Source organism: Felis catus, chromosome D4 (assembly GCF_018350175.1).
Source record: "Felis catus isolate Fca126 chromosome D4, F.catus_Fca126_mat1.0, whole genome shotgun sequence".
NCBI lineage: Eukaryota > Metazoa > Chordata > Mammalia > Carnivora > Felidae > Felis > Felis catus.
The window spans coordinates 93,867,812-93,886,387 of NC_058380.1; the positions used below are offsets into that span (position 1 = coordinate 93,867,812).

Genomic DNA, 18,576 nt, shown 5'->3' on the forward strand with positions numbered 1-18,576 from the left:
GTCCCGGGTGTGCTCCCCAGAGCCTGCGTCCTGGAGAACACTTGGGAGGACCCTGGGTTGGGGCAGGGTGGCCCCCACAGAGGTCATCTCAGGCCCCTGGCCACCCGGGACTGACTCAGACTGACAGAGAGGGCCAAGCAGCTCGGCCCCCGCCTGGAGCGCCCCCCCCCGCCCTCCCCCCTCCCCCCCCGCCCTCCCCCCCCCCCCCCCCCCGCCCCGGCTCATTAGGAAGACACAGGTCTGCCCTCCGAGCACCAGTGCAGGGCCTGGGGAATACTGCTTTCCTGGTCTCCCGCAAAGGACCCTCGAGGCCCCTCCTGGCTCTGCAGCTGTCCGGGCCGCTCTCGGACGGGGACATTTACACCTGGGGCCCTCCCAGCCCACAGGAGCCCTCCCCACACGACCACTCCCGAGGGCCTCGTCCAGAGCCGGGCTGGCACCTGCTCGGGGTACACGACCGCCGCTGAACAGTGGGTTTGGTCGCGTGGAAGGTAGGACAAGGGGTCCGTCAGCAGGGAGGAACCCTCCCAATTCTCCAGGCCCTCCCAGGACTGACCCTCCCTCCAGACCAAGGAAGCGGCCCCCCGTGGCTGGTATATACGTGCTTTTGACAGGAACAGAGCGTGGGCCAGTCCCGGCGAGGCCCAGAGTGGGGTGGCTGTGCTGCGGGAAGAGGTGGGGCTCCCCATGCCTGCCCCCTTCCAGGCTGAGCTTGTCCTGGCTGAGCTCCCGCGGGCAAGGCCAAGGCCTTGACCCAGGGGAGGGTACACGGAGGGAGCAGCAGACCTGACAGGCATCTTAAACTGACCACGTCGTCACTTGCTCTAGTCCCACGGGTGCCCCTGACCCAGCCCTGGGGCCCGGGGAGCGACTCGAGGTGGCGGTGCGGCCGCCTCGTCAATAAGCCCCGGGAGGGAGAAGGCGGGTGAGCCGCTCCCGCTGCGACCGCCTCGCACGTCCTGGGGCTACTGAGGTCCTTGCACCCGTGTGTGGGTGTGTGCGTGTCCTGTGTGCACCGTGGGAACGTACGTGTGAGTGCACACGCGTCTTGTGGGTATGTGTCGCGTGGGGGGCCAGTTGTGCACGTGCACACGTGGGTGAATGCACGCACGTTGTGTGCTCGCGTGTCGTTTGTGTGCACGCGTGTGTGTGAGCACATTCGGGGAGGGGGGGACGGTAACGAAAGGGGAGCCCCCGGCCTGTTGTCGGCTGCACGCGTTCCGGCGGGGAGCTGCCCTCACCCTCGGGCCAGCTGTCTGGTGCCACAGAGCAGGACCCCGCCCTCAGGGCTGGCAGAGCTTCCCTGGGAAGGTGCCCGCTGGACAGAGGGCACACGGGAGGGCACAGGCACCACCTCCAAACCGCGGCCTGGCCTGGCCCGCAGGCAGCGTGGACGCGAAGAGCATTTATCACACGGGACGCAGCAGACGGGGTGTCATCACCTCGTTATTAACGGGGCAGCGAGGTGACCTCCTTCGTTTTGTGGCCTGTGTGTGGACCGCTCCCCCGTTCGGGCTCGGGCAGCCTGGGGCAAGGCAGGTGGCCGCTTGCCCGGTGCCCACGGATGTGGGGGGGACCCCTCTCGGACCTGTGGCCCGGCCCCGGGGGGCTCCGGAGCCGAGCAGACCCGGGAAGGCCCCGCCCCCCCCCCACCGCGGCAGCCGGAGGCCCCGCTCGCCCCTCGCGAGGCCGACTTCCAGACCCAAAGCGGGAGGCCTCCCCGCCCCCCCTCCCCGCCCCCAGAACAAACGAGAACCGAATGGGGATGTATTTTTAAACGCTCATATTTTGTTTCTCCTCTCAGTTTTTCTGTGTTTCTTTCCACGTTCTGACACCGTTGTTCGTCCGTGCCCGGCACCTGCGGTGGCGGTGTTCAGAGAACAATCACGCAGGGAAGGAAGTTCACAGCCAAACAGAGTCTCGGGAAGGCCGGCTGGCAACGGGGGCGGGACAGCGCAAGGCTTTAAAGACCTCTCGGAGGGGGAAGAAAACCCTTGAACGTCTCGGGCCCACCCCCGCCCGAGGGGGACGTCTGCGCGCAGCGGTTGGTACAAAGCCCGTGCGCCGCGCCCCAGGCTTCGCGGGGAAGCTCTCGCCTCCGTGTCCAGAAGCAGAAACAAAACAGGTCCCACCCCCCCCATCATCCAAGTATACATGAGGGATAAAATTACATTTGTACAAAAATAGATTTTTTTTTTTTTTTTACCTTTCCCGATGCTTTAGACATTTTATCTCTGTACGTACTTGTCAACCTCTCTAAAGCGTTAGCTACGCGTCCCAGCTAAGGCATGGCTAAGGATCGGGGACTGATGAAGCTGCTTGCTCCAAAGCATCTTAAAATAGATGCACTCCTTGCCTTGACATATTCATTCGAACCCGGATTTCACCAAAGGAGGGGTCCTTATTACTTGCTCACATGAAGCAAATGTACAGGAACACGGGAGGAGGGGGAAAGTCTGGATTAAAAATGAAAACAAAACGCTGGTAACTGCTACGCGTGTGCTGCGTGTCGACGGCGTGTGGCTCCACGCAGTTCCTCTCTGTACAGCACGGACATTTTACACCACACCCCTGCGAGGGCAGGGACCAGGCCACGCGCCCGAATTCCGTGATGGGGACAACATCAGCTGATTACCCACTGGCTGCACGTCCGGCCGGGCCCTCCTAGGGGCCCCCCGCAGAGGAGGGAGGGAGCCCTGCCGTGGCTCCCCGCGCTTGCCGCCGGCCCGAATCCTCTAGGAACGCCGAGACTTGGAAAGCCGAGGGCGTGGGGCCATCTTCCCCCAGAGACCGTGTGTTTCCAGGTGACAAGGGCAGGCTGGCTTCCAAGGAGACGCTTGACGGGGGGCTGGGGGGGGCGGGGGGGCAAGCCAGAGCCTGGCTTTGCGGACACCTTGCAGACGCGGGACGCGGTCATCTGGGCTCCTCTGCTGTGGGAACCCCGTCTGCATGTCAAAGCGGGGCAGTGAGTCCGCAGAGCAAGTGCGCGGAGGCACCTGCGGGCCGGGGCCCGGGCGGCGTCCGGCCCGGCCGAGGCGGGACGGGCAAGAGGTGGCTAACGAGCTGATGTTAGTGCTATCTTTAGAAAATTAAAGATTGTCCCACCAAAATAATAATAATAATAATAATAATAATTACAAAAAAATCACCTTAATGGAACCAGATTGGTAATACTATTAAAGGTCTGGTCACGTAAAAATCCTACCTCTCTACTGAGCAACGGGCCGTCTCCCCATCTACCGCCTTCTCAAACAGCACAGGATGGATGACGAGGACAGCAGACAGATGGAAGAGAAGGGCAGCCCAGGGCCCTGGGATGCTGCTGTGCCTGCGGGCTGTGGGGGGGCGGGGCGCAGAGGGGCTGGGGGTTTCTGGCTGTCGAGGCGGCGCGAGCCCGGGGGCCTCAGTGCTTTACGGACTAACAGCCGGGGGCCCCCGGGGCCCGGAACGATGACGTTCCCACGTGCCCGAGGGGGCGGGGTGGGGAGGACCGGGTGCACAAGGCACCAGGGATGCTGGGCGAGGGGCAGTCTACCATTTATTTCCACGACCGGGGACCCCGCGAGGGAGTCCCCAAGCGTCCCTGCGTCGCTGCTGGTCACAATGGAGCCCCCAGAGGCTGCTGAGATTTGGGGGAGCGTCTGGGAGCTGGGCAGGCCCCAGCACACCCCGCCTCTGCCGCCCGCCCGGCAGGGGACACCTCCCCACGTGATGAACGGGGTGGACGGTGGAGAAAGGAGGGTTTTGTGCCACCTCAGAGCCTCTGCCCGGAGCCTGACTTTCCAGCTTGGCCGGGGACTCTGGAAGGAAAAGAGCCACAGCTACTTTCCCCACGGAGGCCTGAGGGCCAGCAGGCCTGCCTCTCCGCACCCTGCCTCAGGACCCCCCCCCCCCAGGGTACAGGTCATCCCCTCAAGGGCCGAGAGGGCAGGAGCTGTCTGCATCCCCTCACCCCCCATCCCTGCTCAGGCCCCCACTAGTGACAAACGCTGGGTTCATGGAGTATGAGGCGTGAGAATGGAAAGTACTCAGACCAAAGGGAGGGCATTACAGTGCAAAAGAAGCCGGTTCAACCTGAGAGAGCCCCTGCACCCCCGGAGCTCAGAGCGTGCCCCCCCCCCACCACCACCCAGGAGGCAGCGCCCTGCCCGGGTCGGCAGAGATGCTACGGAAGCAGGTGCCGGGCTGGACTGGGGAGCCGTGAGCCGGAGCAGGTGTCCGACGGAGCCCCACATAAGGCTGTTGCCCAGACAAGACAGCAGCCGGGCTGGCTGTCCCCGAGGGGCGTCTAGCCACAGGCCCGAGGACGCCGGCACGCGATGTCCCCGATTCCAAGAGGTTCCTACACGCAACAGCCAGCCAGCAAAGGGGGCCTCTCTCCCAGCAGCTCCAGGAAGCAGCCCCACCGTCCTGCCGGGCCTCTGGCTCTCCATGCCCCCCCACCCCTGCGGGCCTCCCCTCCTCCCACCCCTGCGGGCCTCCCCGGAGGCCATCTCTGCCCGCGAGGTCAGCTGAGTCACACCAGCGTGGCCGGGACTTCTAGGAAGGCCGGGAAGCGGGCTCGCCCTCCAGGAACCGGGCGCGAGCCCGCCCCTCCTCACAGGCCGAAACAGAAGGCAGAACGGAGGACGGGCCACGCACTGGGTCTGGCTACCCTGGGTCGGACGGGGCTGTGCGAGCGAAGAAGCTGAAACCAGGGTGATGCAGAGAGAAAACCGAGGTGGGAAGGTGGGTGACCCCAGTCCCGGCAGCCTTGAGGTGGCCCCAGAACCCTGCTCCGTTCCGGTCGGCTCGGGGGCGAAGTTGCAAGCCATCTTTGGGAAGGGGCTGCTGGCCCGTCCCTGCGAGGGAAGGGGAGCCCGGGGCCCCGGAGCCCCTGTCAAGTGCCCCGGGGCGGGGACGGTGCAGGTGGGGTCGTTGGCACCCCGCCACTGACGCTGGGCGGGGCGCGCTGGCCGGGGGGCACCTGACGGGCGGCGAAGGGGTCACTGCAGACATAGGAGGGTGGCGCGGGATGTTCCAATCACCAGCGGCTGCTACAGCTCCAGGGCAGGCCGGGGGCCAGGTGAGCCGCGCTGCCCTGAACGTAAGGAGGCGTCGGCAACTCTTAGGCTTAGCAGGCTGCGCCCCCACGTCGAACAGGCCAGGCGGAGAAGGGGCGGGGACGGGGCTCGGCCGGGACGAGCAGCTGGCGGCCAGACGGGGTGGTCAGGCCGGGGGGGCGGGCGGGCGCGAAGGACGGGCCGCGGGCCTAAGTCATTTGGTGTGGAGCTTCCAGCATCTCCATGAGGAAGGTGTCGATGGGCGTGTCCCCGATGAGTTTGAAGAAAAAAAGGTGTTCCAGGCACTTGAGGCCGATGGAGCGCAGAGCAGGAAGGCGCAGCAGCAGCTTGGCGAACCTGTGGGAGGGCCCGTGGAAGAGGAAGCGGGCGGCCCTCCCCCCTCCCCCTTCCCCCTTTCCCCGTGCCGGTGGCCGCCTGCTGGGCGCCTGGGGACAGGACCCAGGTTGGTCCTGCGCCCACAGCCCACGGGTGCTGAGCCCGAGGGGGAGGTGGGGCCGCTCAGCCGGCCAGGGCCTGGGGGCGGGAACAGGCGGGGTGGACACAAGACCCCGAAGGAAGATCCAGGTAAGAGAGACCGGGGATGAAGAGTCAGGGCCAGGCAGCGGCTGGGCTGGCGCAGGCTGAGTCGGGCATTACGGGAAAGCTAAAATATGTGGGTTCTCTCTCTCCAAGGGCAATAGGGAGCCACGGCAGGATTTTAAGTCGGGGAGAGAGCTACAAAAACGGATCTATCTGAGTATCAGCAGTGCCTTTGGCCACAGCGGGGGACTAAGGTGGGGCCGTTCGTGGGCCGGGCAGCAGGTCTGTGCTCGAGCAAGCCTCACCCCATAAAGCGCTGGCATCCCGGGTGCCCCATGCCAACGCCCACCCCTTCCCCAGAAATAGCTCTATTGGAGCTGGGCCAGAGGCATGATCCCCAGGCCCTGCCCGGCCCCTGGGGGTGGGGAGGGGCAGACTGACTGGGGGAGGGAAGGGGGAAGGCTGGGGCTCTTGGAGGAGGGACACCAGGCTTAGCTGCCCTGTCCCCTCCGGGGATGTCCACAGCTGCCCGCCCCCCCCCCAGCAACCACACGGACCCTCGAGGGGCTGCGGGGCCTCGTCTGTATTTCACGGGAGAAAGCCCTGGGGTTGGCTGCCATGCAACCCACGTTTTAAAGGCAAAAACGCAGCATAGAGGCTGGACCGGGGCCAGAGAAAGCGGTTTTCTGCTGAGCTGGCGAGATGGGCTGCGGCGTGCAGCCAGGAAAAACAAGCAGGCCTGCCCTCCATCCTCCCCGGGAAGTTTCAGTTTAAGCCAAACCAGATGAGGCTGGGAGGGAGCAGGGCACAGTCGGGTGCGCGAGCCAGCGGGCACCGCGGGGCGGGCGGGGGAGAGGGAGGGCTGGTGTCCGGGCTGGGGGGCACACGCCCTGCCAGGAGAGGCCCTTTCGGAGGGAGGGGCTAGAGTAGGGCGACAGGCACAGCAGCACCGAGCCACCTCCTGCGCGTCTGGCACTGTGGACCCAGAAATGAGGCCCAGCCCTTCGGTGCCCCCCGTCAGGCGGGAGGCAAACTCTGAACACGTTCAGGAAGCACCCGCTCTGTGCTGGCCCCCGTCCCTGCTGGGGGCTAGCACGCAAAGGCCCCGCCTCTAGGGGTTCCCTTCAGGGGCGGAGGAGACCGCGGGCTTCCTTTTCATACCCCACGGAGACCAGCACCTGCCGCGTGCGGACCGTTTCCGGTGAGTTGCAGGGGTGTGACAGCGCATCCGCGGGGTCCCCGCCCTCCGCACGCCTTCCCTGACGGAGGCAGTGCCGCCTGCTAGTTCCCACAGCCGTGCGGGAGAGCCGGTGGCCGTCCGGCCTGGGGCCGGGGGTCTGGAGTGAGGCCCCGAAGGCCCCCGGGGCAGGGGGCCAGGGCCGCGGGCTCACCTTCCCGGCTGCTCCGGGTACTTGTGCTTGCAGTATGCCTCCAGGGACGCGTAGACCTTCTCCCGCAGGGCCTCCACCTCCGCTGGGTTCGAGAGCCCCTTGGAGTCTGCAGGGGAAGGGGCTGCGGGTCAGAGGCCTTGGCCCGGGAGGCTGCACGGGACACCCGGGCACTCAGGCGAGCTCCCCGCTCGGACGAGGCCGGCAGCCGCGGGCGGGCTCTGGGTCCCGACTTGCCACTCGCTGGCCACGGGACCCCGGGCCCATCCCTGGACTTCGCGACACAGCTTCCCCATCGGGGCTCAGACGCAAGGGGACCGTCCTCCCCCCGCCCTGGTTACCGTGGCAACCAGGCTGATGTCCCACCCTTGCTGCACTTGGGACTCCGTTCCTTTGAGGTGGATGAAAGCTCCGAACCTTCACCCCTGCAACACCCCAGAAACAGCCGCCCGCCCCCCCCGAGTCCTGGGACCCTGAGGGCGGGAGCCCGGTCCGGAAGGGGCTCTGCCCGTGGACGGCGATGCCCGGGACCACAACCACCAAAGCCTCCAGGGCCCGCCGGTGGGATCCGAGGCGCACGGGGCGGGCCGGGGCTCAGCTGGGTGAGCGTCGTGGGGCTCCCGGAACCAGTCGGAGCCCACCGGGCCAGACAGTTCCGTCCAGCGTCCTCTCTGCCTCCTTGTCTCCCGGGGCTTCCCAAGGCCCAACAAGCCAACGTCCGACGAGCCCATCTCTCCCCGCAGCAGCCAGCCCTTGGTGGTATCGCGCTAGGGTTCACGAGGCCCCGGGTCTGGTCCCAGCCAAGTGCGGTCCAACCTGATGGCTTGGGGGCCGGAGGCTGGAGCCCACCACTGCCCGCTTACTGCCGTCTGAAGCCGCCGCGGCCCCACGGCGGCTCAGCCACGGGACGGGCCCGCCGTCGGGTCGCCTCTGGGCCCCAGGTCGGGGGGCGCTCACAGCAGCACTGCCCTGGCAGCCTGACATCCCAGCAGGTGCGCTGAGGCCCGGCTTGAATGCCGCAGGAGGCCTGGGGTCCTGGGCCTCTCGGGGACGCGCCAGGCTTCTCCTTAGCTCAGCGCCCCCAGGCCCTGAGGAGGCCCCAGCTCCAGCCATCTCCTTCCTGTCCCCAGCAGCCCCACACCCAGGACTCGGACAGCGAAGGGGCACCAGCGGCCGGGCCACGCACAACTTGAACGGGGACCCCACCCGGGCGGGGCCGAGATGTGTGGCCCGGCCTCCCATGCTGGCAGGATCACAGGCTTAGAGCATAAATCTGGGGGACAAAATGCCCCACAGAAATGGGGTCTCCCCTAAAGGAGACGTTCACGGATCCACAGGCGGATCCCTCAGCACTGGAGCGGCCGCAAGGCAGGAGGGCAGGGGGCCCGCTAACCCCCCCACCCCCACCCCCGCCCCCGCCTTCACCACGGCCCGGCCAGCTCGCCCACCTCTCCCTAGAAGCCCGCGGCGGCCCCGAGCCTGCCCCCCTGCGTCCCCACCCGCCCCTAGCAGACCGTCCGGGCTCCAGACCTTCCCTACTAGAAGTTCACGGAGACGCTGCCGCTTCCAGCGACCGGGATTCTGGTGGCCGGCGGTGCCACGCCGCGGACGCGGGGCTCAGAGGGCTCGGCCACAGGCCCCGCCGCACCGGGAAGGAGGAGCGCGAGTCACTGAGCCCCACTGCCCGCGGAGGCCGCCACGTTCTCACGCTCACGAGAGCCACGAGAAGAAGGCGGCGTGGCCGCTCCGCCAGGAAGAGGCCACGAGCAACGGGCCGCGGGCGCCCGGGGCGTGCCAGGGGGGCCGTACCGGGGTTGAAGAGGACGATGGCGCGCAGGCAGCCCAGCTCCGTCTTGTCCATCTGCATGTCCCGCATCTTGGACACGAGCTCCGTCAGCACCCTGCGGAGGACGCGGCACCGCGGTCCCAGTCAGGCCGTGGCCTCGCCGGGGACCCCCGCGGCTTCCCCAGAGGACTCGCTCGGGAAGCGGCGTGGACGCCGGGCACAGCCGAGAACGGCCGGGCCAAACCCAGAAGCCGCCCGGCCGGGGCCTGACGTCCCCCGCGCCCCGCGTGTGGTCCCACCCGGAGACGGGCGGCTCCCTTTCCTTTCTCAGGACGGTCGGCAGGTGGGATTTGCCAGGAAGGGACCTGTGACAGCTGCACCGAGGGGAGCCAGGGACCCGGACACGGTGGGAAGAGTCCGCCGCCACGGCTCCCCACGGCTCGAAGCAGGGCCGTGGCGCACGGCACCCACACCGCTCCTGTGGGTCCCCCGGACGTGGCCCCCCTTGCTCCCTCCCAGCTGCCCGAGGGGGCTTCACTTCCAGACCAAGCCACGCCACCTGTCACAGGGCGAGCCCCGACCCAACCTCAGCTGGCCCAGCCCCTGCGGGCAGTGGGCTCCTGGGTCCCCGGGCTGCCTGCGCTCCCCGACCTCGTCGGCCTGCTCACTGGCCCCCAGAACTCGACGGCCGTGTCCAAGAAGCGGCAAGTGGCTGGCGAGGCTGGGCCACAGGGGACCAAGGACGGTGGCCTGGGAAGAACCTGGATGCTCACCCTGAGGAGCCGGGGAGCCCCCAAGGGTCTGCGGGCTGGAGAGGGGAAGACCCCAGGGAGCCTCGGGGACAGACTGGGAGGGGACAGGCGCTTACACGCCCCACCACCTCTGCTGCGGCCAGCGGGGCCCTGAGGCAGGGGTCACCCGTTCCATTCGCTCGAAGGGCAAGGAGGAGCGGAATCCTTCCGACGCCGCTCTGGGCCCACTCGGGGTACAGCCCCACACCTCTGTCGCTGTCACCTCTCTAGCAGCTGTGACACAGAACTGGCGGCTGGGTGCACGGTTGGGGCTGCATTCCTAAAGCAAAGCGGATCCCAGCAGGCTATCCCCTCTGAAGAAGGCCTCTGTGGACAATGGTTGCACCCCGCAGCTGCCTTTGCTGGCACCTCGTATGTCAGCCTGTTAAAGGCCCTGAGAAGTCCTGCAGCAGAGACACGCCTGTATGCTGTTTAAACCAGCACTTGCCAGGGTACGTGGCCACAGCCCGTTTGCACTTGACACATCCCGGGGAGCTCGAGGGCCGACTTCTTGGTCCTACCGGAACTGCCCTACAGGGCAGCGTGGTTCCTGCGTTTATTCTCCCGTGGGTGACGACGGCCGGGGGGCCCCGCTCACCTCTGACTTCAGGGCTCCCATACTCGGGCTCCCTGGGAGCCCTGCCACCACCTTCCCTCGCTGCTCCCGTGCTGCGTCCCCCGCCCCAGGGACCCTACGACGTCCCTCCCGGCCCTTCCTCTGCAGCTGGCTCCACCAGACACCCAGGTGCCTGCAGCCGGGGACGGGCAGCTCCTGTCCACCCTGCCGGGTGGAGCACAAGGGAGCTGTGGGGGGGGGGGGGTTCCCCCACCCCTGCCAGCGCTGCCCCCCTGCGTGTGCGCCACGGAGCGCAGGGGTGCGGGGAGGTGAAGGCGCAGCGGCCGACACGGCAGGGCGCTCTCAGGCTTCGACTATTAAAAACACAGCAGCTGCTGTAAGACGGTGACTCCTCCTTTTCAGAAAGTGCAGTGCTCCTTCCCCAGCACAGGAGTTAAAGAGAGCCAGGAGGGGACCCCTGGGTGGCTCCGTCGGTTGAGCGTCCGACTTCGGCTCGGGTCACGATCTCACAGTTCGTGGGTTCGAGCCCCGTGTCGGGCTCTGTGCGGACAGCTCGGAGCCCGGAGCCTGCTTCGGATTCTGTGTCTCGTTTTCTCTCTGCCCCTCCCCTGCTTGCACTCTCTCTCTCAAAAATAAATAGGTGTTAAAAAAAGAAAAGAAAAGAAAAGAAAAGAAAAGAAAAGAAAAGAAAAGAAAAGAAAAGAAAAGAAAAGAAAAGAAAAGAAAAGAAAAGAAAAAAGAAAAGGAGGAGGCAATTGTGGGTTCCAGGAGAAAGTTGTATAAAAAAGGATAGTCTTAGGGGCGCCTGGGTGGCTCAGTCGGTTAAGCGTCCGACTTCGGCTCAGGTCATGATCTCACAGTCCGTGAGTTTGAGCCCCGCGTTGGGCTCTGTGCTGACCGCTCAGAGCCTGGAGCCTGCTTCTGCTTCTGTGTCTCCCTCTCTCTGCTCCTCCCTCACTTGTGCGCGCGCGCTCTCTCTCTCTCTCTCTCTCTCTCTCTCTCTCAAAAATAAATAAACATTTAAAAAAGGAAGGGGGATGCCTGGACAGCTCAGTCGATTAAACATCCAACTTCAACTCAGGTCGTGATCTCACTGTTGCGGGTTCAAGACCTCCGTCGGGCTCTGCGCTGACAGCTCAGAGCCTGGAGCCTGCTTCGGGTTCTGGGTCTCCCTCCCTCTCTGCCCCTCCCCTGCTCGTTCTCCCTCTCTCTCTCTCCCTCTCTCTCTCTCTCTCTCTCAAAAATGAATAAACGTTAGAAAATTTTTTTTAATAAAATAAAGAGAGCCGGGAGGAAATAAATGAAAACGTTAGGCTGCGGCTGTTGGGTGCCCCTCGCTGACAGACTTAGGGAGACGTGAACCTTCGTCCCTACACTTCCGTGTCCACATCTGAAACCCGCGTGAACGGAGCCCACGCTAAGCGGGACGGGAATGTGGGCCGGGGGCCCCACCTGTCAAAGATCGCGCCCACCCCGGCGCTGTGGGCGCTGTTCCGGTGGACGTGCAGCCCGGTGGCCAGGAGGATCCCGTCCTTCACGGCGATGGACCGGTGGGAGAAGGAGGCGATGAGCAGTTCGTTCCAGCCTGGGTGGGGAGGAGGGCGCAGGGTCACGTGGCTGCGTCCGGGCCCCGGGGCCACCCCTCCCCCCGTGGGGCTGCCATCCAAAGGCAGCACGCTCTATCACCGGACCATCCCAAAGTGGGGTCTGGGGAACCCCTACAGGAGCGTGCCACAGGAACGAGGTTCCCAAACACCTATGTTTGGGAAATGCCTCTTTCTTCTACGGTGCAAACTGGGGCAATAAAGGCCCTGAGAAGTCCTGCACAGAGCACCCGATCTGGCTCTGTTTAACCAGGTGCTCCCAAACTCATGTGCCCAGAGAAGTCTCTTCCCACAAGGGTGCGCAAGCCACGGAGGATGTGGGGGACTCTCTCCGGGGCGACCCCAGAGCCGCTTCCGCGAACCTTGTCTCAGCAGCGAACTCTCGCGTTAACGTGTGCCACCTGGGGCACCCCCAAATAGTACATTGTCAAAGTGAAATAAGGCTGAGCCTCAGGCAAACCGGACCCTCTCTTTACATGAGTTCCCAGCGCAGACAGACCAGAGCAGGTATCTCGGGTCAGGAAAAGGTACGAAGAAAAAGTTGAAATGGAAACAATTTCTGTGCTTGGTTCTCACTGACTCCTGTGGAACCGGGAAGCCCGGAGCCTCTTCCCCAAGGACAGCGAAATTCACAGCCACACTGCCAAGGGCTCGGAAGGCTCCGGGCTCCGTGGCAGACGGGATCACGTAGACCATCCCGTTCAATACTGACTACAATCCTACAACAAAACCAGGAGTGGCCCCGTTTTACAGAAGGGGAAACTGAGGCACAGCAGGGGTTACCCCACCACAGTGAGTCAGGTCGAGAACGTGGGCCTCTGCCCACCTTCCCCTGATGGCTCTGGGTGTTGGGTTTTATGCCCCAACTAGAGTGGGAGCTCTTGGAGAAGGCGCCCCTCCCCTCCCCGCCAGGCTGGGGGCAGAGCCGGCCCCAAGAGCACCTGTCCTCCCCAGCCGGCCCTAGCCCTGACACCGTGGGATCACTCAGGAGTCACTCTGCTCTCCCTGATGCCCCGCGGGGCCTGCCTGGTCCCCTCCTACCTCTGGGCCCGGCTGCCCTCTGCCATTCCCTCAGCGCCCAGCCGGGGGCAGGGCCGGGGTCGGGGTACGGCCTCAGCCGGTGGACGCAGCACCACCCAGCACGTTCAGGTGGCCAGGTGGGACAGGAGGCTGGAGGGGGGGTGCCCCTGCCAGCACCCCGTCCTGCTGTCCCTCTGGCAGGAACTTGCTCTGAGGACCCTAGTCCCACGGCAGAAACCGGCAGAAACCGGCACGCCCATCACGTGTCGGGAACTGGGCCCGAGCTGAACCCCAGTGCCGACGCTCCCACCCACCTGCCGGCATCGCAACCCCCACCCAGAGAAGGAGCTGAGGCCTCGGTGTGGGGAGAGGGCAGGACACACACACAACCCCCCCACCGGGGCAGCCCGTGACAGTCACAGGCCCCTCACCCTCTCCAGAGGTCCCCAGACAGCGCTTTACCTCTCAGAAGGCCACTTAGAGACCCCAAACCCAATACCTCCTTCGGGAGGGCGGAGCGAGGCCAGACGGGGCAGGGAGCCCCACGCTGCGGGAGGATGGGGCGTCCCAGGGTCTGGCCCAACCACGGGGCCCCAAGGCCCATGCCCTCTCCCCTCCGATGCCTTCCCCGGCCCCGACCAGACCGGCCACTTACCTGCCCTCAGCAGGATGACCTGGTCGTCCAGGGGCAGCTCTGAGAAGTGCGGGATCCTCTTGGCCCACTCGACCAGGGTAAAGAGCTGCTTGTCGGCTGCCTGGCAGATGTTGGTGACGGGGTCGTTGGGCTGGGCGGGGGGAGGGGCACACAGTGAGCGCCCTGCTGGGATCGAGGCCCGGACCAGGTCCCCCCACCCCCCCGCGGCACCTGCCCCGGGCTGAGGAAGGCCGCAAGACCAATGTGCGAACGGGCCACTTTACATCTCCCTTTGGGGGCATGCCCCGGTGGGCCGACGACGGAGGAGACCGGGTCAGAGACGGGAACAGTGAGCAGGAGAGACGCTCGCTGGAGGACGCGAGCCAAGGACGCCTCCGGCACCCGGAAGGGCAAGGGGGCGTCCTCCCCAGCAGGACCCAGCCCTGCCACACCCGACCCCAGTCTGCAGACACGGATTTGGGACCGCGGACCTCCAGGACCAGGACCGTAAGATACTAAAAACGCTGCCGTCTGAAGCACTCGGTGCGGGGCCCGGTGACCCTGTGGCGCAGTCGGGGAAAGAGAAAGGCAGGTGTGAAGCTGGAGCTGGGCCGGGGGGACCCGGGGGGCGGGGGACAGTGCTGGCCCCTCCGTGCCATTTCTTCCTCCCAGCTGTGGAGACGGTATCCAGGTGCGGGCATCAGAGCCCCTTCTGCAAAGTTCTAGCCAGAAGGGACCTCTCCGCTCATCCTCACCGATGAGGAAACGCGGGCAGGCCTCCCAGGCTCCTGGCAGGCGGAGCCTCGGGTCCTGAGCGAGGGGGGGTGGGGGCAGAAATCCGTCGCTCCGGGAACCACAAGGGCCGGGGCCCCCTGGCAGGGGCAAAGGCTCCTCTGAGGAGCTTCCCCAGACAGCGGCCACCTGCCCTAAAGGGAGGCGCAGTCTCAACACCCAGGGTCCCGCGGGAGAGGCCTGCTGAGGGCTTGCACGGGAAGCCAGGTGACAAACTGTCACAGAGGCCACCAGGTGGGGAGGGGCTGGGTGAGCAGGGGGGGACGTGGGCTGTAGGAACAGGCGTCAGCCGGGGCTTCTGGGGCTCACGGGACCCCCAGCCCAGGGTGACGGCCCCCAGCACGCCCCTATACTTGCCCTCACCCCAAAGTCCCTCTGCTGCCTAGGGCTGGCCTGTGGGGGTGGGCGTTCCCTCCTGCGTTCCCTGCAGCAGATGCCGCATCGACCAGAAGCCGGGGGCCAGGCTCTGCTCAGGGCACATGTGTCCCCACGCAGCACCCCCATCATCCGCGCTGGCACAGAGGCTGGCCTGCGTGGGGTCCCCAGCTCATGAGGGCGACATACCCAATAGGTAGCCTTGTCTGAGGCCACCCCTGCCGGGCTCTGCGCCTCCGGCCCTGTCAGGTGGAGAGGGGCCCGGGGAAGCCTTGTGGAGCAGGGGGGCGCGTGGAGGAGCCTCAAAGCTCTTGGAGGAAGCCCAGGGAGCCAGCCTCCCTGGCCACCGGCTGTTGGCCCCCTAGGAGCCCACGAGGGGCCCAGCGCAGCCCCTGAACCACTCCGGGCAGTGGCCTCTGCAGCTGGCCGCACAGGTCACGTGTCCCAAGAGATGACAGCAGGCCCCCCTCCCCCGCCCCAGGGCGCGAAAGGTGCCACTCCAGAGTGAGCCACCCTCCTGCTGTCCGAGGGACGGGGCCTAATGAGTTGTCCGAAGGGGGGGCCAGACCGACCCAGAGGAAGCTGTAACAAGGCCAGCCACAGGAAGGCAGGCTGGCGTCCCCCAATGCGGCCAGCCCTCGGCATGGCCCGAAGCTCCGGGCCGGTTCTGAGAGCAGGGGGAGCAGGCGGCCGCTGGTTGTTCCTAATAACGTCTGCACTCGACGGAAGAAAAACGTCAGGAGCCCCTGGTCTATCTCCCGATTTTGTCCCAGAGCTTCTGTCCCACCGTGAACCCCTCGAAGCCGCCCCCCCCCCCATCCCGGGGCCCTGAGGGGTGGGCTCGGTCCACAAGCAGAGTGCCGGACGCCTGCCTTCGGGCCCCGCGTGCACCTGCTCCCCGGCTGGGCGCCAGAGCGGAGGCCCGACAGGGGCTGTGGCCCTGGGCACTGGGCGCCCCCACGGGGGTCTGGGGAAGCCAGGTGGCCAGCCACGGCGGCCTCACAGTGCCGGGGCCTCGTGAGCACACGGGACACGCGTAGCCGGGGTGAGGGCTGCGTGTGAGCACCCGCGGGCAGGCGGGGTCCCTGGCCGGGGCTGGAGAATTAACCCACCACGCACCCCGCGACCGGCTGCCGTGTGCCGGGGGCCGTGACGGGAGCTCTGAGCCACGCCCTGGGGCCAGGCCCGCCTTCACAGGGCCGTGGAGGAAGGCCACAGGGGGCAAGGGCCCCAGGAAGAGAGACCCCTGAGCCCAGACAGACGCGAGAGGAGGAATCAGAGAGAGCTGCACGTGCAAGGGCCCTGGAGGTGCACGGGTGGACGAACAGGGCGTGTCTAGCACGGTGGAAGCCGCGGCGAGCCAGGCGGAGGACAGAGGGAGAGAGGCCAGTGCCACCTCGGGGCCACAGGCTCTGGGCCCAGCCCTGACCCCACATGGGGGCACACACGGGACCCCCGACACCCAGCTGAGCGCGGGCTGCAGGCCCCGTGGGGCAGGACAGCACGTGCGGGGTCCCGGGCGTCAGCACGGCCCACGACAGATGGGGCCTCTCGCCCACAACGCTCACCAGGGGCCAGCGGTCCCGGTGGGGAGGGGTGGCGCTCACCGAGTTGGGGTTCAGCCCCATGTTCGCGTCCACGTACGTCTCGGTCTTGGGCTCGACGGCCAGCTCCGCCTCCAGAATCTTCTCCACCGGCATGTCCTCGTTGGCACTGCTGGTGGACTCCACCTCGTTCTCGTTCCGGTCCTTGCCCCGCTGCCTCTCCTCCTGCACGGCTGCAGGGTGAGGGAGGCCATGGTCAGCCCGCGGCTCCCTGGGCAGCGCCCCCCGCCCCCCAGACCAGGGGCCAAGCCGTGTCGGCCCCGAGCCAGCACGCCCGGCAGGGCCAGTGAGGGCCAGACCACGGCCCGGTCTCTGCCTCTCAGCAGCCACACACACTCACAGAGCACACCCGCCTCTCGTTAATTCGTCTGGCTAATTCCACATCAGGACCTGTCTGGGGCCAGGCATACACAGGCCAGGGCACATGGGGCCCAGCTCTCGTGCAGATGGTTCAGCAGGGAGCCTAACGTGCAGCGAGAAGGGTTTTGATGGGCTCAGACAAAGCCAGGAAGGCTGCCCGGAAGAAGCGGCAAGGAAAGTAAAGAGGCACGAAAGACCAGGGTAATAGTTCAGGCATAGGAGGCAGCGTGTGCAAAGGCCCAGAGCCAAATCAGAGATACTCCTGATGAACGGGCCTCTCACACCAGCTGCAGACCCGGTACAAGGGGTACACGGGAGCAGGGGCAAGTTCCTGTGCCACAGGAAAGGGACAGGACAGGACAGGACACACACCTCTGAAAGTCCCATCCAGCTGCAGAAAGAAAAGGGGGGCCCAGGGGAGACCAGGAGCTGGATGCCAACCCAGAGCATCAGCCAGGATGGCCTGGGTCAGCCCGGTAGGGAATGGGGCAGCCCTGGGGCTGGAGGGCTGAGCAGATGGGTGGACAGGGCATGGCCCAGTCCCTGGGAGCCCAGGGAGAGAAGCCGATGGAAGGAGGCAGAGAGGGGGGCATTCGTTTGCACACTGCCCCAAGGAGACCCACGTGGACAGAAGGGAGGACACCAGGGCACCGTGCAGATGGGCGTTTACAGACCTCAGACTTCAGAGTCCATGAAGCTCAAACTGCCCTTCCCAAGAGAGGCCGGGACCCAGGGGTCAGGCTGTGGACCCCACCCAGAGCCGCACAAGCACCCAAGATGGCTCCTCGGGGCTGCCGCAGGCTCCTGGGGGACCCCCACCTCCACCTTAGTAAGAGAACTAAGGGCCCTGGACTGGGGCAAACGAGTCAGCCGAAGAGAAAAGTCACAGCCTGCAGCCCGGCGCGGGGCCAGAAGGGCTGTCCACACGGCACTGTTTCAGCCTGAGCCAGCTAGGAGTGTCGGGAATGCCCAGATGCCGTCACAGCAGCCTCCCCCAAGCCCACCCAAGCCCACCCAAGCCCACCCTCCTATGGTCCCCCCCCACCAGGCCCCTGGGGTGGCCTCAACCTCCTCAGGGCCGGCTCCTCGGCCCCCCCACCCCCAGACAAGGCCCTCAGTTTCCTGAAGACCCCATCACAGAGTGGGAGCTTGGTGAGGGGACTTCCAAGAGTGTAGCACGGAGACCTTTGTCCCCAGGCCCATCTAAGCTGAGAGGAAGGGCCTGGAAACAGCCCCTGGCCGCAGAGCCCAGAGGCAGGCCGACCCCCGGGAGGCCCCGAGGACCGAGAGAGCTGGACCCACCTCTTGCGGCCACACCCAAGCCCAGAGGGCTCCCAGTAAGAGGCAGAAGATAACCCTGGGCTGGGGGAGCCCCACATGCCAGGCCCAGGTCCCCCACAGCACCCCAGGGGTACAGGCAGCTCACTCCCTTACTAGAAACCCGAGGGCTTTGAGACCTGCACACAGTCCTCGGACTCAGCCCCTCGCAGCCCACGACTGCACCCGGCAGGCCACTCTGCCGAGCCAAGTGCCCAACAAACCTCATGAGCCCCTCAGAACCCTCACCGGATGGATGCCCACTCCACCCGACTCAGAGCAGCTCGCCTCACCGTCCGCTCCTGGATCGCAGGACCCGGACCCCCACCGTCCCGCTCCTAGATCGCACCCTGAGCTGCAGCACCAGAGGCCCTGGTGAACGGCCAGCTCCTGGGGGGCCCGTGGGTAGAGCACGAAGATAAAATACAGTGACGTTTGCAGGGAGCCGAACCTGCAGCCCCCAGGTCACGCTCCTGCATAGGAGCCAGCTGAGGTCAGCTGACTCCAACCGCTGCAGGCCCTCTGGACCACTGCCCAGCTTCCGGCCAGCCCTGGAGGTGGGGGCTCAGCCAGGGGGCTTCACGGCCCTCCCGAGGATGCTGGCCACACCCTCCTCCTCCAGCGGGCCTTTCCTTGGGCCATCCGGGTCTCCCACTCCCCATCGCTGACCAGTCCCCGATTTATATTCCCAAAGCCAGCTCAGAGCCCCTGCCCTGCAGACCTCAGCCTGGCATCCCGCCCTCACA

The 18,576-nt window shown here is 66.1% G+C and overlaps 1 protein-coding gene across 6 annotated transcripts in view; it reads right to left on the reverse strand.

The window, feature by feature from the left end:
• Positions 1-1,766: 1,766 nt before the first annotated feature.
• RXRA (retinoid X receptor alpha) overlaps positions 1,767-18,576 on the reverse strand; it is a 96,047-nt gene continuing 79,237 nt past the window's right edge. For 5 of the 6 annotated variants that reach the window (XM_023242953.2, XM_006939617.5, XM_019816734.3 and 2 more), the window contains 6 exons: positions 16,157-16,326; positions 13,404-13,533; positions 11,577-11,709; positions 8,780-8,871; positions 6,974-7,079; positions 1,767-5,399 (listed from right to left, as the gene is read on the reverse strand). In XM_023242953.2, coding sequence (XP_023098721.1) covers positions 5,252-5,399; positions 6,974-7,079; positions 8,780-8,871; positions 11,577-11,709; positions 13,404-13,533; positions 16,157-16,326 — 779 coding nt within the window. In that variant the 3' untranslated portion in view covers positions 1,767-5,251. The remainder of the gene's footprint in view (positions 5,400-6,973; positions 7,080-8,779; positions 8,872-11,576; positions 11,710-13,403; positions 13,534-16,156; positions 16,327-18,576) is intronic. The other variant, XR_002737717.2, reaches the window with a different exon arrangement.